This window comes from Rhinopithecus roxellana, chromosome 11, assembly GCF_007565055.1.
Source record: "Rhinopithecus roxellana isolate Shanxi Qingling chromosome 11, ASM756505v1, whole genome shotgun sequence".
NCBI classification, from domain to species: Eukaryota; Metazoa; Chordata; class Mammalia; order Primates; family Cercopithecidae; genus Rhinopithecus; species Rhinopithecus roxellana.
Genome location: NC_044559.1, coordinates 3,166,226 through 3,189,011, shown reverse-complemented (window position 1 = coordinate 3,189,011; position 22,786 = coordinate 3,166,226). Strand labels below are relative to the sequence as shown.

The window sequence follows — 22,786 nt, the reverse complement described above, 5'->3', positions numbered from 1 at the left end:
TGTTCTCCATGTGCTGCCTGTTTTAGAGGCACAGAACCCTTGGAGTTAGGTATAGCATTATTTCCACTTCACAAGTGAGGGAACCAAAGCTATGTTAGGTGCCCAAGGGGATGCCAAGTCAGAAGCAGAGTTGCCATGGACCTAGATCTGTCCAACCTCAGAATCTTTGGCTTTTCTCTGTGCCAGGCCAGCCCTGCACATCCACAACCAGGATCTCCTGAATGCCTCAGACAATGGTGCTCTGCCCCATCTCATTTCAGTTACTCTCTCCACCAGCTTGCACCAGGCAAGCCAAGCTTTCCCCCAAGGGACATGGCCCCTGCCGAGTAAGGTGTTGATTTATTGAATGCACCAATCCATACTTGCCACCATTCTTTCCTTCCTCCCATGAGGGTCTGGAAGAACACCGAATGTAATAGGATGGTAGTGCAACTTCATTCATTCACAGCCAGTCAGAGGTCTGCAGATTTAGCCAAGAAAGCTCCTAGAGCAAGGTGTGCAAGCTCAGTTCAGAGAGAAAACATTGCTTTGGGCCCAGGAAGCTATCTGCCTATTGATGCCTTAATAATAAAACCTGCCCATTTCTGTGGCCCACCTCTGTCCCCTACCCAAGTGCTCATCTACTTTCTTACAAACTCATGCTCTGAGATTCCTTGCCTTTGAAGCCCAGACCCAAAACATTTCCACTGAATAAACTTCGCATTTGGGAGCTGGTGGTGGGTTCTGAAATGCCAGCGATAGGGAGTGTGTGGTGGCATTAGCTGCCTAGGCCACAGCGGTAAACAAGAGAGATCTGGGGGTAAGAGTAGGATGGACATGGACAGTCCCTTCCTGACTCACTGTGCCTGTACTTGTGAGTGTGTGTGCAGAGGAGGAAGAAATGTGTGGAATGGCAAGGAACCAAAAGCCCTTCAATCAACACAATCACGTGCTGAGGAAGTAAAGAAAGGAGTTTTATCGGCTTGGCTGAAAGAGCTGCTGCAGCCACAGGAGAGCCCTTGGTTTCCTGTGGATGCAGCCCACTGCCCTCTTCCCTCCCTCTCTCTTTCCCTTCTGCCTCAGGGTCAGGGTCCCAGTCACCTCCAGTCTTCCCAGGAGTCCTTGGCCATGGAATTGGGTGAGATCAGATTGGGAAAGATGGTCTTTCTTGGTGTCATCATGGCCATGTTCTTGATTCTATTCAGCTTGTCCCGGGCGTTTTGGCATTTTCTCAGGCAAGCTGCACACAGATCCTTCTCCTCCACCACATACAAGTTCTCCAGCCTCCTGATGGAGTCTATGAACGTTTCCGACTCGTCTGGCTTTGGAAAGGGGTTCCGCTTTATGTTGAGCTTTTTCAGCTTGGGGAGCTTAGAGATGCTCACAGGGATGTTGTTCAGTAGGTTGTCATGGAGCCCTACCTCATGGAGCTCCTTCAGGGCCCCCAGCGTGGTGGGCACGCTGTCCAGGTGGTTCAAGCCTAGGTTCACAGTGCGGATGTTCTTTAGTTGCTTCAGCTCCATGGGTAGCCCGTTGCTGGTCAGCCGGTTGTTGCTGACGTTGAGGTAGAGCAGGCTGGTCATCTGCCCAATGGACTCAGGCAGCTTGTCTATGTAGTTGCTGTGCAGGTCCAGCCACCGGAGGTTCTGGAACTTGGAGATGGAGTCAGGGATCTTCCTGATCAGATTCCGGCTAAGGTCCAGCTCGTCCACGTCATTGAGGCGCAGAATACACTTAGGGAAGGTGGTAATTCCCATCTTGCTCAAGTCAAGGCGCTTTTTCCCATCAAAAGTGATTTTGATGCAATTCTTGGCCACCTTGAGGGTGATCTTCTTGCCTTTGGGGCCTTTCTCGCCCTTAGCCATGTTCTTTTAGTAAGGGAGTGTTAGAAGTTTGTTGTTCTGATTGGATAGTGACCAGTGTGAGGAAAAATCATGAAAAACTGCTGAAAGATAAGAAAACATCTGGTTAGGAGATGCCAGAGGGCACTGGGCTCCCCCACGTCATGATGCTTTGCTCTCCAGTGGTTTAAAAAGCAAGAAAGAGGATTGCGAAGAGAAGTCAGGGCAAAGTGGACCCAGCCCAGCCACAGATTGTCAGCAAACTGTGTGCCTTCTTCAGACTTTGATTTTCTTGGATGTTAAAATAGGAGGTGTAGGGTCAGCCTGAAGGACACTAAATGTCCCTCTAGCTGTGCCATGCCCTGACTTATAAATCCTCTCCACTGTCCCAGACTGTCAAGTACCCCCCACCCAGGGTCATGTGTGTGTGTGTCCTTAGATATCTGTCCCTTCCTAGACCCCTGCTTAAAGCTAGGATTTCCTTAAGTTATCATACAGGTTCTTGGGGGAGGGACTGAGTTTTCAAGCCAACATAAGCCTGGATCTTAGAGAATAAGGTGGGTACTAAGACCGACTGCTCCCATCCCTCTTCACCTCATGGACCCAGAGGAACTAGTGAGGCCTTGGCTACAGTGCAACAGTAGCCATGTGGAAAAGCCTATTGCTCAGCCCAGGAGTATCAGAGTGTGCTATTGCTGGGCCCAGCAGCACCACAGCTCCCCGTCATGAGCACACAGGGGGATGAAGGGTGCTGGCAAAGCTCATGGAGAATGCTGTCTTTTCCATCTCCTGCCCCTTCTCTCCTCCTCTCACATCCTTCACACTGGACTTCAACTCCTCTGCAGAAACTTGATAAATGGCCGTGACTGCCTCAGTGCGGGGAAGCAGAATGTCAATATGATGTGATGGGGATTCTGTCTTCTGCATGCTTGACTTAGAAGTCCAACTCTACTCTACTCACAATCTTCTTAAATTCTCTGTGCTTGTGTTTTCTTATTTGTGAAAACAGACGCCCTTACAGAGCTCTGAGGGGGGGTAAATGATCTACTATAAAGCACTTATAACAGTGCCTGGTGCATAGTAATAGCTTGATTAATGTTAGTTATTAAAAATCGCCACACATATTGTTTCTAATCCTCAACAACAAGATCCACAGCATTACCCCTATTGTAGCGAGACCAAGGCTCAGAAGTGAGGAAGGTCTGCAGCCAGAAAGAGGATGCAACTCTTGTTCTGTTTAGTTCTGGGACCCCCTTTTCTTTTTAACAACTCAGTGCCTCCTGCTTGTTGATTTTTTTTTCTTTTTTTGGGGGGTACCAAGATTTCCAAACCAGGCAGAAGTATGCCCTTGGGAGACACAAACTTGCATTGCCTCTGTTCCCTGCAGAGATGGGCAGGGAGAGGTGCTCTACCGTCTCTGTACTTCATCACCTACACCTTTTATTAGAACCCAAGTTGATATAGCACATGAATATTGAGCAATCAGGCTGTGTGGGGATATAGTTATATGTTTTCGTCACCCAGTGTCAAAGGGAAATGTGTGCAAGCCTGTCTCACACCTACTGTAAATTCTACTGTCACCACTCACGGCTGAAGGGTCAGAGGGTCCTACCCTGTGAAAGGCCTGCTGGATCACAGCCCCCTGGAATAGATAGTGGTCTCCACAGTAAACCAATGACAGTTCTTAGCTCTTGGCAGCATTGATGTTCATTTACACAGGCCTTGTAAGCTCACCCTAGTCTCTAAAAATGGTGGACTCCCTATTTTCGGGCATAATTGGCTGGTTTCCAGAGCCAGCACCATGTTCACCAATATGGAACTGTCTATATCATTCAGCTCTGAGAAACCAGATGGGATAAAGCAGCTTAAAAAACAAAGTAGAATCCAAGTCCAGTTAAGATTGGGTATGCTCACTTGGTCACAGACTCCTGAAAGCAAGTAAAGCCTTGGGCACAATGCAGAGAGACACACTCCGGGGACTCTGAGATAAGTGATATCAGGCAGATTGGAGAAGAAATCCACAACTCAAAGTAAAGACCAATCTGGCCGCAAGTTTCCTGAACTCCCTTTTCTCCCCTCAACCATTTCTCTTGTTTTGGACTAAAGGGCAGCCCAGAACACAAAACTTTGCACCAGATAAGGACAGAAAGATTTCTGATTTCCAACAAGAACCTCTCTTTCTGGTCCAAGGAACAGGAAATGGATTTTTAAAGGTCAGAGACAGTAAGGGAAATCTGTTTTGTGGTCTGTTTTTTGTTTGTTTGCTTGCTTGCTTCTCTACTGTCTCATCCCAGGCCACCCTGTGTCCCTGGAGTCATCCAGGCAGGCACCTAGAAGCTGGAAGAAGAGAAGCATTGTCTTTGACCAAACTGTGGTCCTCAGAGCTGGGGAGCTTGCTTTGTTTTCTCTACCCTACTGCCACTTGGCCCTAGAGGCAGAAACAGTTGCAAGAAGTGTGCAACGGATTTAGAAAACAAAATCCAGCCAGAAGACCAAGAAGTGGGGGGAGAAGAGATGCTCCTGAGAGCCACAGAGTTCAGAGAGATTGCAACGGGGAAGAAATTCAGGAAAAGTGATTCCGAAAGTTGTATAGCAACTTTGGACTTGCCCTGAGCTGCCTCTGTTTAAAGGCAGAGGTGATTTCTTCATTGAGGGATCAAAGAGTATACTTACACAAACCTAAAGGGAATAGCCTACTATAGACCTAGGTGCTTTTCAAAAGTAAAAAGTCCTGCTTTAAAAATGTGTGTGTGTGTGTGTGTGTGTGTGTGTGTATGTGTTTGTGTGTGTGTCTGTGTATAGCCATATGCTGCATAATGATGTTTTGGTCAATGACAGATTGCATATATGACAATTGTCCCATAAGGTTATGATACTATAATTTTACTTTACCTCTTCCAGGTTTAGATACATAAATACTAACCCTTGTGTTACAATTGCCTATAGTGTTTAGTACAGTAACATGCTGTACAGGTTTGTAGCCTGGAAGCAATAGACTAGACCACGTAGTCTACCTAGGTCTATAGTAGGCTATACCATCTAGGTTTGCACCCTTTGATGTTCACACAATGATGAAATCACCCAAGGATGCATTTCTCAGAAGGTATTCACATCAGGAAGTGACACATGCCTCTATCTCTATCTCTGCTGATACCTATACTTACACCTGTATCTCAGAAAGAGTGGAAAAACAGTTGTGGTGCAGAAAAACATTTGAAGGAAAAATGGCTGAAAACTTCCAACAGCGATGAAAAACATAAAAATTACAAGCACAGGAAGGAAGCTTAGCAAACTCCAAACAAGATAAATTCACACTCAGACACATAATCAACCTGCTCCAAATTAAAGAAAAAACATGAACGCTGCCAGAGAACAATGACACATCACCCACAGGGGAACAGCAATAGGAATGACTGCAGGTTTCTCATCAGAAACCACAGGGGCCAGAGGTGCTGGAAACATCTTTTTTAAAGTGCTGAAAGAAAAGAACTGTCAACCCAGACTGTGACAGTGTGCTTTATAAATGAAGGCAAAATAAAGATATTATCAGATGAGTGAAAAATAAAAGTTTTTGCCACTAACTAAGCTGCTGTAAAAGAAATGCCCAAGGAAGTTCTTCAGGTGAAAGGGAAACTGTACTAGAGAGGAACTCAGAACTTTGAGGATAAAGGAAGTGCAATGAAAATGCTAAATATCTGAGTAAATGTGGAGTATTTTTGTCTTCTAAATACCCCTAAAATATGTATGTGATTGAAAGAAAAGTAACACTGTGTGATGGAGTTGTCAAAGTATGTAGATGTCATACATAAGACAACTACTACATAATGGGGAAGTTAGCGAGACCTATATGGTGGTAAGAGTTTTACACTGCTTTTGAAGTGGTAAAAGATTAATTCTAAGTAGGCTGTAAAGTTAAGTATGTGTATTTTAATCCTCAGAGCAATCACTAAAGCAATATATAAAAAGATATAGTAAATAGTAAAAAACTAAATATATAAATGAGAATAAAACCGAGTTTAAAAATTCAAATAATACAAAAGAAGGCAGGAAAAGGGAACAGGGGGGCAAACAGAAAACAACTATTAAAATGATAGACTGAAATCCAAACAAAGCAATACTTACATTAAATGGAAGCGACCTACACGCACCAACTAAAAGACACAATTATCAGGATAGATTACAAAATAGAAAGACCCAATTGTATGTTGTCTATAAAAAATATATACTTTAAATAAGCAACAGTGAGTTGAACTAAAAGAATGTAAAAAGACATACTATGCAAACACTAAAGGAAGGATGTAGTGACTTTATTAATGTCAGATAAAGCATATTTCAGAATAAGAAAATTTACCTGAAGTAAGACCATTACTTATTAATAAAATGAGCATTTAACCAATAAGACAAAAAAATCCTAAATGTGTATGTACCTAATAGCAGAGCTTCAATTTAAATGAAGCAAAGACATAAAATTGAAAGGGAGAATGGATAAATTTACCATTAGAATTGGAGACATCAATACTTGTCTCTCAGCAGTCAATAGAACAGGTAGAGAGAAAATCAGCAAGGAAAAGGGTTTCTCAACCTTGGCTCTATTGACATTTTAGACCAGATAATTATTTGTTGTCAGCAGGGGTGGGATGGCTATGGGGCTTGGGGGAAGACCTGTCTTGTGCATTGTAGAATGTTTAGCAGAGTAAGGCCGGAAGAGTCTACCCACTGGTTGCCAATAGCTGCCCACTAGTTGTAACAATCAGTAATGTCTCTTGACATTGCCAAATGTCCACTGAGGAGCAAAATTGCCTGGATATGAGAACTGCTAGTATAGAATAACTCACTATTACCACCGACCAACTGAATCTGAATATATAAAGCATATATAAAGCACTCTACCCAGCAAATGCAGAATACAAACTCTTTTCAAGTACATGTGGAATATCCACCAATACAGACTATATTTTGGGTCATGAAAAAAGCCTTAACAAATTTAAAGAGTTGAAATTGTACAAAAAAGTATAAGCCGGTTCTTTGAAAAGATTAATGAAACAGATAGCCAGACTGACAATTAAAAAAAAAAAAAAAAGAAAGAGAAGCCAAATTACAAATATCAGGAGTTAAAGGGAGGATTTACTAAATCCTACAGGCATTAAAGGGATAGTAAGAGAACAGTACAAACAACTCTAAAAAAAAAAAAAAAAAAAAAAAAAAAAGAGGAACTTAGATAAGATCAACTAAAAATTACTAAATATTTGTGAAGGAATGAAAACCCAAATAGACCTCCATTTATTGAAGAAATGGAATTCGTGGTTGAAAACCTTTCAAAAAAGAAAACCCGAAGCCCAGTGGTCTTATCGTTAAACTCTGTCAAACATTTAAAGAAGACTGTCTTGGTCCACTCAGGATACTAAAACAAAGTACCATAGACTATTTGGCTTGTAAGCAACATAAATTTATATCTCACTGTTCCAGAGGCTGGGAAGTCCAAATCAAGTCATTGACAGATTTGCCATCTGGTGAGAGCATGTTACCTGGTTCATAGATGTTTTCTTGCTGTGTCCTCACATGGTAGAAAGAGAGCAAAACAATTATCTGGGGCCCCTTTTGGTAAGGGCATAAATCCATTTATGAAGTCTCCACCCTCATGATCTAATTTCCTCATGATCTAAGTGCCTCAATTTCTGATACCATCACACTGGAGATTACAGTTTCAACACAGATTTTTGGGGGACACAAACATTCAATCAATTGCGAAGACATACTAGCAAGTTGATATGATCTCTTTCAAAAAAAATAGAGTAGAGAGCAATTCTCAACTTATTTTCTGATGTCAGCATTACTGTGATGCTAAAATCACACAAAAACAATATAAGAAAGAGATCTTCAGATCAATATTCTTCATGAACATAGTTATAAAAATCCTCAACATAGTATTAGCAAATTGAATTCAATAACATGTAAAAAGTATATAAATGACAACCCAAAATTACTCAATACATGGGAGTCAGTTAATGTAACATACCATATTAACAGACTAAAAAGAAAAAAAAGATCTTATCAATTGACGCAGAAAAACCATTTGACAAATTTAACATCTGCTAGTGATTAAAAACTCTCAGCAAACTGATAACAAAAAGGCCCTTCCTTATCTGGCTAAAGGACATCCACAAAAAGGCTAGAGCTAATATCATACTTGGTGAAGGACTGAAGGTTCTCGTCTGAAGTTTGGGAATAAGACAAGACAGCACACTCTCACTATGTCTGTTCAATATTACTTTGGAAATTCTAACCAGTGCAAGAATGCAAAAAAATAAAGGCATACAGACAGAAAAGAATGAAATAAAACTGTTCTTATGCACAGATGTCATGATTGTCCACATAGAGAATCCCACAGAATTTAAAAAACAGTCTTGGAACTAATAAGTGAGTTTAGCAAGGTCATAGGATACAAGGTTAGCACACAAAACTCCCATTGCATTTCCATATACAAGCTATTAACGATTGGAAACTGAATTATGAAAAATAATAATGCTCCAAACAATAAAATACTTCTATATTTCACATAAGTAACCAAAATTTGCAGGATTTTTATAATGAAAATTATAAAATGCTGATGTAAGAAAGCAAAGAAGATCTAAATAAATGGAGAAACATACCATGCTCATGAATTGGATGACTTAATGTCAACTCTCCCCAAATTGGTCTAATCAAAATTACAGCAGGATTATTTACATATATGGATGAATAGATTTTAAAATTTATATGAAAGGAAAAGAAACTAGAAATAGAAAATAATTTTGAAAAACAATAATAGAGTTGGAGGATTATGCGTCCCAATTTTAAAATTTACCATATAGTTACAGCATGTGCTATTATTGGTGATAGAACAGGTAGATAGGTCAATGGAACAAAAAATAGAGTCCAGAAATAGATCTAGACAAACATGGCCAAATGGTCAATTGATTTTTGACAAAAGGTCAAAGGATGTTCCATGGAGAAACAATGAACTCTTCAACAAATGGTGTTGAAATTGATTATTTATATGCAAAAAATTAAACCTTGGCCTAATTAACTCACATTAACTCAAAATGGATCACAGATTTGAATGTAAAATGTAAAACTATAAAACTTTGAAAAGAAAATGAAGGAGAAAATCTTCATGACTTTGAGTAAATGCAAAAGCACAATTTACAAAAGATGGTATTAACAAGTTGAACAAAATTAAGAGCTCTGTGAAAAAAAATGTTGAGCGTGAAAAGACAAGCTACAGACTGGAAGAAAACAGTACAAATCATATATATCATAGATACCTGGTATCCAAAATCTATAAGGATCTTTTCAACTTAACAGTAAGAAAGCAAGCAATACAATTTTTTTTTAATGTCCAGAAGATTTAAAGATACATTTCAATATAGAAATGTACAAACACAAAAATCGATAGTGCAAAGTTTTGGCAAGGAGATACTACAACTAGAGTTCTAATTCCTTGCTGATGGGAATGCAAAATGGTACAGCCTCTTGGGAAACACTTTGGAAATTTCTTACAAAATTAACCATATAGTTATTATATCATCTGGCATTTCCCCGACTAAGTATTTACCCTAGAAAAGTAAAAGTCCATGTTCACACTGAAACCTGTTCACATGTGTTTATAGATGCTCTATTCATAATTGCCCCAAACAGAAAAATAATAAATATCCTTCAATGGGTGGATTCCTAATACTGTACAGTAGTCCCCTTATGTGCTGTTTCCATTTCCACATTTTTAGTTCCCCAGATTGGAAATATTAAATGGAAAACCCCAGAAATAAGAAATTCATACATTTTGAATTGCTCACTGTTCTGAGTAGTATGAGGAAATCTCAGGCTATCCTGCTACATCCCACCCAGACTTGAATCATCTCTTTTTCCAGTGGATTCACTCTGTAAATGCTAGCTGCCCGTTCATCACTCAGTAGCTGTCCTGGTAGTGAGTAGTGATGCTGGTAGCTCAGATAGGCCAAAGAGAGAGAAGCCTTAAAGTGCTTCCTTTAAGTGAAAAGGTGAAAGTTCTTGACTTGGGGAAAAAAACAAATCGTATGCTGAGGTTGCTAACATCTACAGCAAGAATGAATCTTCTATCTGTGAAGTTGAGAACAGTATATTGTTGAAATTGTTCTATTTTATGATGAATTATCATTGTTCATCTCTTACGGTGCCTAACTCATAAATTAAACTTTATCATAGTTTTCCTACAGGAAAAACATAGTATACTATAGTGGTTTCAGGTATTCAATGGGGGTCTTAGAACATATAACCTGCAGGTAAGTGAGGACTGTGGTAATGGAATACTACTAAACACAAAGTCTACTGATACATGCAACCACTTGGATGAACCCTAAAGCATTTTGCCTAATAAAAAAAGTCTCAAAAGTCTACATGAATGGAATGATTCCATTTATGTGACCTTCTGAAAAAGCCATAACTTTAGGTACAGAACAAATCTGTGGTTGCAGGGATTAGGGGTTGGGGAAAGGCTTGACTAGAAGGGAAAGGCACAAGCGAGTTTTCTGGGTTGGTGTCACTGCCTGCACCCCCACAGTGATGGTGGTTACATGAATCTGTACATCTGTTAAAGCTTAGAGAACTGTGCCCAAAGAGGCAATTTTACTGTAGACACACTTTTTAAAAATTGTTTTTGAAAAAACTTTACAAAATGGTTGGGACTCCATATTCTACTTCTGTTCCTCTCATTGTGCCTGCTGGCTCGTCCCACGTTGGAAGTCTGTGATTTTGTTACGCCCCCACACAACCCAGTTCTGCCCCTGAAAAGGCATCCAGATAGGTACCATCTGGGCACCACTGTGGTCCAATGTGTATGTCTCCCTGGTATATGCACCAGGGGGATGTGTTCCACAGGGAACAGCTGTTCACAAGCTGGCATGTCAGAAAAACTGTCTGCTCTGCTTGAGTTGAAATCTTCATTAACAAGAGATGAATTGAGATTAGGGAAGTCTATGCACTCATCTGATGTTTATCAATGGCTTCTCCTCATGGTAGATTTGCCAGATTTAGCAAATAAAATTGCAGAATCCCCAGTAAAATTTGAGCTTCAGATAAATAACAAATAGTTTTAGTATATATATATATATATATATCCCAATAATCACATAGTTCTGGTGACCCTATCCCGTGGGCCTAAACAATCAGTAAATTTTCATTTCTCTGTGGTCATTATTAGTCCTTTGGGACTGATTTAAGCTAAGTCCATGTGCTTACTCAAGCATTCATTCATTTGTTCACTCACTGTATGAGCATATTGAGTGCCTACCATTTATCAAGCCTCTGAGCAACACAGATAAACAGTAAAGAGGCCCGGTCCTCAAGTTGAAATAGTTCAAATCTAGATCTTCACTGATTCTGGCCACCAGAATCCCCTAAACACTGAAAACCTGGGCTGCCTTTTGGTTTTCTTCTACTATGTAAGATAAAATTCAGCTCAGGGAGTCCAAACACACTGAGCATGGGTTAGAAAGAATCCTGGACAGGAAGGGGTGTTTCCAGCAGACAGGAGATCCAGCCAATTGGGCCCAGCTGTGCCTGCTGCCCACAGCCCACCCACACTGTGAGAAGAAGCCCTCCCAGCTCTGATGAATGGTGATGAGCAGCGCAGAGCTGGCTACAGAGAACTCCTCCATTAAGGAGCCTCTCTCCAAAGGGCCCTTTGGCTCCAAGCCTGCCCATTAATCACCTCAAGGTAAAGTGAGGGCTGAGTGGGATAATGTACTTCACCTCCCCAGGGAGTCTGGGTCCCTAGGCAGCCCTGGGGCCAGATGGGGCATGGTGAACTTCCACCCTCTCTGCGCTTCCCCCTGGGGCCACCCGACCCTGGCAGGGACCCTTGCTCTCAGTTATAGAAGGCAGAGTGTGTTGTGTGGCTCAGGGTCCATCCTGACCCCCTAAGCTGCCCAGTACGACTAGAAGCAGACCCAGTGCCAGAAGCCCCATCTCAGAGCCCCCAGAGACCAGGGATGGGCCTTGTCTTATCCAACTCTATGGAGCCACTTCCTACCCAGGGTAAGAGTTTGCAAAAGAAGGGAGAAACAGATGATCTTTTGATCATCTGTTTCAAACTGGCTAGATGGCCTAGTATCATTTCATAGAATTCTTGAAATGTCAGAGTGGGATCAACCCACACAAGGGAAGCTGATAGTTATAGAAAGATGTAAGTGGATAAGCAGATAGATGGGTGAATAGACAGATGAATGGATGCATTTACGTGTGGTTTGATGGATAATAGATTTAATTCCACTTGAACAGCTTAGCAGCTCAAATATAAGAGGTTTCTAAATGTACTGTGTCTTTTTGTTCTTGTACAATTGGTTTTTATACTTTGGAAAAAGTGGACCAGTTGGTTTGACTTTAATTTCTAATTAATTTTTTCTCTCTAGTCATTGTGAATCAAACAGCATGGTGGGACACCCCATGGATATCTAAATTAAAAAAGTAATGGCAACCAATATATTAATGTCATCCAAATATTTGCAAGCATTTCCAGTTGTAAGACCCTTGTCATTATGATACTAGAATTTGTCCGGTGCTTCACACTCAAGTATCTTTGACTACAATTTTAAGCAAGACTGACTTTGTTTCCATATATCTGACATCCCTAAATAGCTTGCCAACACAATCTCACAATAATAATAGCTTGCCAACACAATCTCACAATAATAATTTCATTCTTTCAACTGACCCATTGAGATACAGGATAGACACATGGAACTGAAACCCCCAAAGGCACTGACGTTTCACAGCCAGTATTTGGGACTAGCTTTATAGGAAGTTTCATGTCATGTGGATGAGAAATATCTTTCACTTGTGGGTCATCCCTTAAGAGGAAATGATACAAACTTCCCTCAACAACTCACTCATTCAAAAGTAACTGCATTTGTCCTCTCTCCCGACCCTTATATTTACTGGGCATGTAACAGGCCAGCTCATGTAACTGTGACCTCCCGAGTGGCTTCAGATCACTCTCTGTGTCCTCTGCCCCTTCCCAGAATGGTCATGCTCCCTCTAAAGAGAGGTGGAGCTGTATCTTCACAGATGAAATCCATGGGAGGTGGAGACCTGCACTGTCATTCTGAGTCCTGTGTCTGTAATGGGTGTGTTGAGAACCTCCGGGCAGGCTTCTGAAATCAGCATGAACTTTTGACTCGGGCATAGCTTGGAGAATTACCCCTTGTCCAAAGATCATTCTGGGCCAGAAACTGTGTACTGTGCTACTTGTTCTGCAGTGTTACCTGGATTTAGGAATATAGCTTCCTTGGGAGTATAAACATAAACTGTTTTTGTTTTTTCCGCTAACTGCCCCAATGTGAGCCCTGCTTCCCTGTGGGCAGAAGGACAGATTGCTAGAAAGGGACAGATTAGAGGTACAGAGATGACAGTGCAGCTCACAGCAATAGCTCCACCACACTCTGGGCAGAGCTGATGGAGGGATGATGGCAGGAGAGATGCAGAAGCAGGGGCTGGAATCTTACAGGGACTCCACGGTTTGGGGGGACTTCTGACATCAATTTTGGAAATACTGCCAATGTCAAGAGCCCCTCTCTATCATTCACTCATGGTATCAAAGTAATTGCCTCAAACATGCTGCTGGGTCCTTCATGTATGTTTAATCTCCAGGTCAGCTATGCAAAATATCAACCTTATTTTTACCATAAAAGAATTGAGATCAGAGAAGTTAAGTGACTTCCCCAAGGTCACACAGGCAGCAAAGAGTACAGTCAAAGTCAAACCTTGATGTGTCTGATGCGCAAGCTGGTGTACAATCTTTCTATACACAGTGCCACCTCTCTCTCTCCTCCCTCTGTTGCCTGTGCTCCAGCAGTGGCAAATGCCTCATCCTGGGGGTACATTGCTGGCCCCCACTGCCTCCAAGGAGAGGAAGCCATCCTGGAATCCTACGACTCTCAGGCTGAAAGCCACACCCACTTCTGCACAGGAGGTTAAGGAAGGCCACTGGCCCCCCATGGCCCCAGGCCTCAGGAAGGGTATTCCTGTTTTGCTGGAATCTCGGACATTGGAACCAAGGAATGTCAGAGTCCCCAGAACTCTGGGTGATGAGACACTTGCTCAAGTCCATTCTAATTTGGCATGGATTGGCCTGGGAACTGCAATGTCACCCCTTGAGAGTCTGCTAAATGAAGAACGGTGTGCACTCTGGCTGAAGCAGCCAGCCAACTCAACAGAGTGAGGAGACAGAGAGGCAGCCTTAGCCAAAATCCCTGCAGAGGTTCAGTAATGCAGATGTTCCACTGGCCTTTTGGAGGAACTGACCACAGGCAAATAAGGTTCTTGAAGAAATTGCTTCAGCGTGACCCATTGCCTGCTCACTTCACTGTCCAGGGGCCAATATGCAGGATATTCATTTTCATAGATGTACCATATATATGTGGGTATATATCTAAATATGTACAAATAGTATGAATGTTACTGATATTTTAATAGCATTAATGGAGTCATTTAACTGTAAGAGCTTAGCAATTGACAATGAAAGAGAGAAAGAGAAACAGTTTATGGGGCACACATAATGCCACGAGCCAGTTCACTTCATAGGCATGTGTCCCCAAGTGAGTGGCAATGGAGGCAGGACCTGGTTGTTTCTCAGTTCCTCCAGTCCCTGCAGGCCCAATGCAATGTGAATGCCTTGCCACATGGAGTGTGAGTCAAGAGTGCAAAGACACAGGGTTTTCATGTAGCATCGCCCAGGGACATCAGTCAACTGCATTCCCTGGTACTCACCAGAGAGGCAGTGACCTCTTTGCCCTGGAGGGCTACGGGCTGCTGTAGTGCCCCTGAATCGGGGTGGCTGTATCCAGACCACCAGAAGTTTGATTTTTACCATGTGAGCTCACTTGAAAGTCTAACCTCTCATAAGGTACTTCTGCTGTTGCCAAACAGCAGCTGTCTCTATGTGCTGGTCAAATGATGCTCCCCCGAGCACCCTCCCCGCTGCCCCTAAACATCCTCAGAACCACGCTAAGAGGTACATCATGCCTGTGTCTTCATAAAGTGACCTCTCCTTTGCCATTTCAGTCATCCGTACCATTCTCCTTTGTGGTAGGAATATCCCTCCTATTCTGGGTGGTGTGGGGAGGGAAGTTGTGTGAGGAGTTTGTCCAAGCTCACACAGCCACCTTATTCCAGCACTTCTGTGGGGTATGTTCTTCCCATTACATCAAAACTTCCAACCTCATGCCTATAAAGTAGCAAATGGAGTGTCTGTATAAAAATTTCTCAGGTTCACTTCATTTGGCAATTATCTGGTTAATTTGATCAACCCAGCTCTAAGTGTCTTACTGGGATATTATGCATTTATAGCTTTGTCTGCCCCTAGTATTATTTACTTCTCTATCCTTAGCACCAGCATAGCTCTGCACATGTGCTGCCTGGAAAGCTGTTAGCTGTCAAACTGCCCCCTTTCCCCTAGCGGATAATAAGAATTCAGCTTTTATTTGGAGCAAAAGTTCCCAGGAGGTCACATGGCTCAATAACAAAAGATTATGATTTCTTATTGGTTTAATAGCATCTATTTTGTAATTCTGGATGTACTCTGTTTTAATTGGATTTGTTAAAGGAACAAAAGGGAATAGGTGGCTTACAATTAAAATAAAATATTAAGATGATTAGTGTAACAGACTAGAAATGGCTTGTTCATCCACCCTACGTTCAAAACACACAAACCAACCTCAACAGAAGCAAAAGTCAAAGAACCAAAGGCAGACCTGGCCCCTTTGAAGCCCATGAGGTGAGCAGTGATTCCATTCCACCCAATGTGCTTTAAGCGCTGCTATTGCCAGACAGGTGTTATTCTGTTTTCTCCTCACAGCTCCTCTCCTCCCGCAGATTAGGAAACTGGGCCTCAGAGAAGCAGCTTGGCAGGGGAAATGTGCCAGGACTTTGGCTGTGGTGGGTGTGCCCAGCCCCCCGTTTACCTTTCCCATGACCCTGGATGGTCTCCTGAATCCCACAAGCTTCAGCTTGAACTCCTGTAAAGAGGATGTAAAAGTGGCTGCTTCCCCAAGGTCAGGGGAGGGCAACGCATGGCCCTTGGAGGCTTTGGTTTTGACGTATGTGTGTGTGTGTGTGTGTGTGTGTTGGTGGGGGTTGGCACAGGAGGCAGCAGCATGGATGGGACCACATGATTGACCAACTGGGGAACCTGGACTCCATGTGCCAGCCCAGTAGAAACCCCATTCAGACCCTGCAGCCCAGCGTCCTTATGGATTGTGACCCCCGCCTCCCTGAGTGCAGGGTTCAGTTAATTTATCCTGGGGGGAAGACAACACATTGCTCCTTTGAGCTGCACAGGCCCCCTCATATCATGCTGGGGCATCTCCTCACATGGAGTTCTTTCTGCACTGCACACCCTCTAGTTCTAGTGAGAGCCAACTGGCGACACAGCCCAGAGTCCACTGTAGCACCCTGTCTGGTGCAGGACAGCTCGCAGCTCTGCGGCAGCTTTGCTGACCGCCTACCACCTGGGAAGGTGTGAAATGACTGCGAAGAAGAATGCTGAAGGTCAACTCTAAGGACACAGTTGAACTTCCCATGGTCCTTTGAAGTCATTCACTCATCAACAGTATTTGTTGAAAACCTGCTATGAACGAGGCACTGTTCCAGGCAGCAAACAAAGTGAAGGTCCTGCTCACATTCTAGAAGAAGAATCAAGCAAAAATAAGATGATGGATGTTAGAAAAAGTCAGGATAGGCTGGGCGCGGTGGCTCATGCTTGTAATCCCAGCACTTTGGGAGGCCAAGGCGGGCGGATCACAAGGTCAGGAGATCAAGACCACGGTGAAACCCTATCTCTACTAAAAATACAAAAAATATTAGCTGGGCGTGGTGGCAGGCGCCTGTAGTCCCAGCTACTTGGAGAGGCTGAGGCAGGAGAATGGCATGAACCCTGGAGACAGAGTTTGCAGTGAGCGGAGATCACGCCACTGCACTGCCGCCTGGGTGACAGAGCAAGACTCCATCTCAAAAAAAAAAAAAAAGAAAGAGTCAGGATAGAGACATAGAGTAGAAGAGAAGACTTGGAAGATGTGCTTTTTTAGAAAGGGGAGGCCAGGAGGGCCCTCTTTGGGGCCTGAGCAGATGATACCTGAGGAGAGAGCAGAGAAAGTGAGAATTCAGGCAGAGGATTTCAGATGGAGGAAACATCCAGTGGAAAGGCCTCATTGCAGAGAGGAGGGGATGGACAACAAGAGGAAGGAGAGGAGGAGGACAGAGGAAGAAAGAAGGAAGGAGGAAAGGAAGGGAGGGTGGGAGGAGGCATAATAAAAGGTAAGTAAATAAACAGGAGAAACCCAGTCCTGAGGTTGGTACCAGGCATGGGATTGCACTGGACTGGTCTCATAGCCTCTGGGCTCCAGCAGGAAGCTACCATGTCCTGGACCTACACTCCAGGCCAGTGAGTGTAGGCATCAGGGGGCAGTGGAAATAGCCCAGGCATAGGAAGGAGTTGATTGAGTGGGTTAGAGGCTGCCTCTGCCATGTGCCCCCTAAGGGCCATGGCCAAGCCCCTTGCTTCTCCTCTCTGCCTACACTCATCGTGCTGGTCTACACTCACTGCCTTGGGGTGAGCCCACCTAGTCTCATTGCTTTGAATATGATCTATACACTAACAATTCCCCAGTGTTTGCTTCTTGCCTAGACCTTGCTCCCCAATTCTGGACTTGCTTAGCCTACTGCCTACTTAGCATTTCTCCTTGGATGATGATAAGCATCTCAAACCCTGCCTATCCCAAACCCAGCTCCCAGCCAGCTGCTCCACCACAGCCTCTTCCGGCTGGGCTGACAGCCTTGGCCTCCTGTGGACACTCAGGGTCCAGACTGTGGCATCAGACTCGACACCTCTTCTTCCATCCACCCCCAATTAATAATGCAGACTGACCTTCCCCCACACACTGATGCCCCTTATTTCTCTGCACTTCTCCTCCATAGCATCTGGCATCTAAATGTAGTTTATGATGCATTACTTGTTATGCTTGCATTTACTATCTATCCCCCGTTCCCCTCCCCCACCTACCCCAGGACACATGGCCTGTCTTGTCCACTTGTCCATCTCAGTTCCTAGCACAGAGTAGGCCCTTGGTCAATACTAGTTTAATAGACACATTCTAGGTGCTTCCAAGGTCAATCCCGATTTCCATGCCCTCAGAAAGGGTCTCAGCTCTCAGCTTTGTCCCAGATTCATAGCTGAGAGTCAGCTGCTGCATAATCAACTTGACTCACTGCTTTTACATGTACTGTTAAAAGAGTTCCAGTACATGAATATGTTTTAAGGGAGAGGTCCCTCGGGAAAACTCAGGTTGTCATTTGCACACAAAATATTTGTTGGTCACTGAGTGTGTACCCTCTTGGAGACAGAGATGCTTTCCAAATAGATGCAGATGATGGCACGATGGATTGTTTGACCATGAGAACAAGTGCACTAGGGGGCTGGAGAGTGGTCAGTAGCATCGCACTTGAAGCCACCTTACCTAGGTTAGGCCAAGGGGAGAAGGATGGGAGCCAAGGCAAAGAGACGAGATGAAGCAAGGAAACGGCTGGTACTCTGAGAAGAGGTGGGACCAGGCTATGGAGAACACATAGAGGACTCTTCTAAGAATCTCCCTTCAGGAAATAAGAATAAGACTTTTGATAGAAACATGCTTATGATGGTGCCATTTAAAATAGTAAAAAAAATTAGAAACAACCCAAATATCTAACAATAGACAAGTGATGAAATAATTACTGTGTAATCATAGAATGAAATAATAAACAGAAACTAAAACAAAACAAAACATTATTTTCCAAAAATGTCAAAAGGCAAAATCCTGAAGATGTCACGTTAGTGAAAAAACATCTGTCCGTGTGAGCCCTGTGTTCTCCGGCACACATGCACCCCTACACCCAGAAAAGAGGAGAGAAAGAGCGCCAAGAATATCAGCAACACTGCTCTCTGGAGGTGATGGTCCTGGGCTCTTTTTACTTTTCTTCTTATATGTCTACATAGTTTTTAAATGCTCTGCAACAGATATAAAATCTGTTTCTAACCAGAAAACAAAGTTACAAACACACATTCACACACATGCATGCACACTCACACTCCAAACACACACGCGCGCGCACACACACACACACACACACACACACACACGATTCCGTTTCCTTTCCTATTACCTGAATTCAGGAGAGGACAGGGTGGTGGTGGGGGTTATTCACTGGAGCTGGATTTGCCTGGGGCAGTTGCAGATAGAGGATACCTGAGAGGTGTCCCTACCTCTGCAGACACAGGAATTGGGCAGCCGGTTGACAGTCTGGTTGCCTGAGGCAGCCAGTGCTGTACTAGGTCATCTGTGGGCACTTTATGCTGTCACAGAGTGGAATGCAAGAGGTGGCCACTGAGAGTGGGGGAGGAGCAGGCAGCCCAGGGCAGCTGTTCCTGTTTCCCTCCAGAGATACTCTATCAGAGACAGCCCACCCTCAGCCAGCCACGGAGGGCTGTGCTATAAACAACACGTGGCCTCTTATGAGCGGGTGGCCCATATTATGGTGCAATGTAGGGAGGAAACGTCAAGCAGAAGCTGTACTTTCTCCCTGCAACCTCCAACCAGAGGTGAAGAACTGTGGGAAAACTGGCCTACTCTTTGAAAGAATGCTTCAGATTAGTGGAGAAAAAGGGTAGTTTGGGCTCACTGCTTGCATGGAAGACCCTTGTCTTTCAGAAAATGCTGCAACGTCTAATCCTAAATTTCTTCTGCAGAAACTTTTCCTAAATTCAGATTTCCTTTTCCTCCTTGAATCTTTATCAGGTTTATTTGAAATCATGACTGAAGCACTTGACATTGCCCCCAATAAGAGAGATAGCTTTCCTTAGGACTTTGTGCAAACAGGCATAACTATTGCCAGGAGAGCTGAGAATGATGTGGTCAGGACAGGGCAGCACCCTGGCAGCTTCCAGATAGGATGGCCACCCACACATTAGTCATGCCAGCTATCCCTTTTTTTCCTGCTGTGCCTGAAAAGGCAGGTGGGTAGGCTGCAGGGAGCATGGGAGCTGTGAGGCAAATAGAAGTGAGCCCCACTCCCCTTCATTGCCAACCCAGGTTTAGTCCCGTAACATGCCTGAGCCCAGTTTATTGCTCTGCAAAATGGATTGGTCAATTGCTCATTGTTTGACGAGTGAACGAGGTGATAAAAATGTTAGGTGACCAGTGTTCAGTGTGCACTCAATAAACAGTCATCTGGCTTCTACCACCATAGGTGGATGCTGGTGGGGAATGCTGGTGGAGTCACCAGACTGCACCGTCTCCATCACCTCCCTCAAACCAGCTGCTCTCGGCCACTCCCCACTGGTCAGGAATCTCAGATGGAGGAGTTGGAGAACAATCTTTGCTGATTCCCAAATATGAAGTCTTTGCAACCTTTCAAGCACTGACAAATTATTAATAATAACATTACTAGTGATTACAGAAAAAGAAATATAATAATAGCTACTTACAGATATAATTATCCCTATACTCACATTTAATCTCTAGAGCTGGCTACAGTCCAGTCTCCCCATTCATTTGTCTGTCCAGCAATTCCTACTGGAGTTGTACTATGGGTCAAGTCAGTGGATATGCAGTGAGCAAGGCTATACTTTTGTGTTTGTCATGAAGCTACCATTTCAAGAGACAGCAAATAAAGCAAAACCAAAAAAAGGAGGGAGACAGAGAAAAAAAAGAGGGAGAGAGAAAAAAAAAACAAGGAGCATTGCAGTTGGTGTAAATGCTCTGCAAATAATAATAGCTGATGATGTGACAGAGAATGCCGAAATCAGACAGGGCATATTGGTGGGGATGTTGCTAACTCAGACTGAGGTGGGTGAGGAGGTCCTTTCTGAGAAGGTGACATCTGAGCTGTAACTAGAATACTAAGAAGAAGCCACACTGAAGGATTTTGGAAAGAATTGACAGGAAGAGGGTGTAAGCTGGAGGTCAAGGAGGGGAGGGCGAAGAGCTGGGCAGGGGCAGCGCAAGGTGGGCCGTGTGCTCATGGGTAGGGGACAACATAAGGCCCTCTAGAAGGATAACGTTGGCTGTAGGGAAGCAGCAGAGGCAGGGAAGGAGAGTGATGGAGACAGGCCAGCTGCAGGCAAGAGAGGATGGGATTCTGTGCTGTGGGGCATGGCGGACGAGGGACCATATGGATCCAGGCTCTGTGGTGGAAGCAGAGTAGATGGAACATTCTTCTAGATTGTATATGTGGACCAGGCAAAGAGAAAACTCAAGAGCAGGCTGGAACTGCTAGAGGGGCCTAGCACTTCCTGTATCTTTTCCTTCCTTTTGCTCAGCACAAAGTCTAAGTACCTCATGTGTGTCATCTCATTTAATCTGGTCATTCCACTTCACAGACGAAACACCCAGGGCCTAGTCAAAGGTACATACCTCGACTGGAGCCAGAATCTCTTTGGTGCCCTTTCCCATGGACTTAGCCGCCATCTGGCTTCTCCATGCAAGCTTGGCTTTACAATGTCGGATGGCTCTCTTGGCTGCCAATGGCTCTCTTGGCTGCCCAGGAAGCTCCTGACTCATCATGTTCTGCAGATGCTGGCAGGAGCTGAGTTAGATCCTGTGGGAAACTTTCTTCCTAGTCAGGTCAAGCCCCATTCTTATGGCTCATCCCTCCCCGAAAAAGAAGCATGCATGTGTTATTAGACCCAGTTCTAGGGGCTGAGATGAGTTCCATTATATGATACCAGTACGGAGCTCAGAAACTGAAAAATTGGCAGTGAATTGCATTGGCAATGGGCTGAGAGTTGGCAATGGGGCTGACAACAGAGTACACATGGGCGTGGTTCAGTTGCACACCTTGTGTTCTAGGGTTTCAGGGGCCTGGAAACATCACCTAGCTTTCACTCTCTCATCTCTCCACTGATAGGAAGGGAGAAAGGGCCTGAAGTCACTCTTGATGCTGGGCAACAGTGAGAGACCACTGGAGGCCCAAGCGGAAGCTGGAGGCACCAAGCACCAGGCACTAACAAACCAATCTGCAGACAACCACAGGGCTCAGGGGCCCTGCAGGGTGGACAGAAGCTGTCTCAGTGCCTCTCATCTCCCCTGGAGACTAAGGCTCAAACCCAGAAGGCATGTGATCACTCCAGCTTACAGGCCTGTCACAGCTCTGTCCTCCTAGATGTGTGACTTTGCACAAGTTTTTTAACCTTTCTGAGTCCCCATTTCATTGGCCGGGAGTGTTATTCCATACTTGGTTCACATAGCTTCCGTGTTGTTGATAAATGCGTGGAGAATTTATTATGTGCTGGACCCTTTGCAAAGCAAAGACACTACCTAATTTTTAGCACAATAAAACGAGGTTCCTCCCTTTGTATGGATTCTGTGGACCACCCACTACAGACCAGGCATTTTATAGACATTACAATTGAGTCACAACTGCCTGGCACGTCGATTTTCATCTCCACTGGAGGGATACAGCAATTGAGGCTCAGAGAGGCTGAGAAACTTGTGTGGAGTCACAAAGACTCTAAGTAGAGGACCTGTCTTTTCCCACTATACCTGTCATAAAAGTTGCGACTTGAGGAGTGTGTTCCCGTGTGTCCCATGAAGAATCCCCCTTTGCAAGGCCCAGCTCAGCCTAGGGCTTAACCACTTATTAGTGGGTTCTAGTGTTCAGGATAACTTGTAGAAAAAGTTTACCACTAGACTTCTTAAAACACAGATTGCTCTCCAAACCCCATTACAGTAAACAATAATCAGATTTGTTCTGCTGGGCTGGACCCTCCTGAATGAACAAGCAGTCACAGTTTAGTTTCCTTAGAGGGGTGACTGGTCGGGTGAAAGCAAACAGTTCAAACACGTCTCCACCTGCCTGTAGAGCAGCAAAAACACCACGGAGACCCAGACGTTGGAGACAGGATCCCGTGTGATCCCCAAAGCGCC

At 44.1% G+C, this 22,786-nt stretch overlaps 2 protein-coding genes across 5 annotated transcripts in view; one reads left to right on the top strand and one right to left on the bottom strand.

Annotated features, from left to right (window-relative positions):
- The window catches only part of WDFY4 (WDFY family member 4), a 300,326-nt gene that overhangs the window by 232,365 nt on the left and 45,175 nt on the right, over positions 1-22,786 (top strand). The gene's annotated exons all lie outside the window — the stretch shown is intronic.
- Positions 938-1,920, bottom strand: LRRC18 (leucine rich repeat containing 18). The gene has a single exon (XM_030940073.1). The coding sequence runs from the start codon at positions 1,842-1,844 to the stop codon at positions 1,077-1,079; it is 768 nt and encodes a 255-aa protein (XP_030795933.1). The 5' UTR covers positions 1,845-1,920; the 3' UTR covers positions 938-1,076.

What these genes read in the sequence shown, in the direction of transcription:
- LRRC18 (XM_030940073.1), bottom strand. Translation starts at nt 1,844, where the DNA reads ATGGCTAAGGGCGAGAAAGGCCCCAAAGGCAAGAAGATCACCCTCAAG.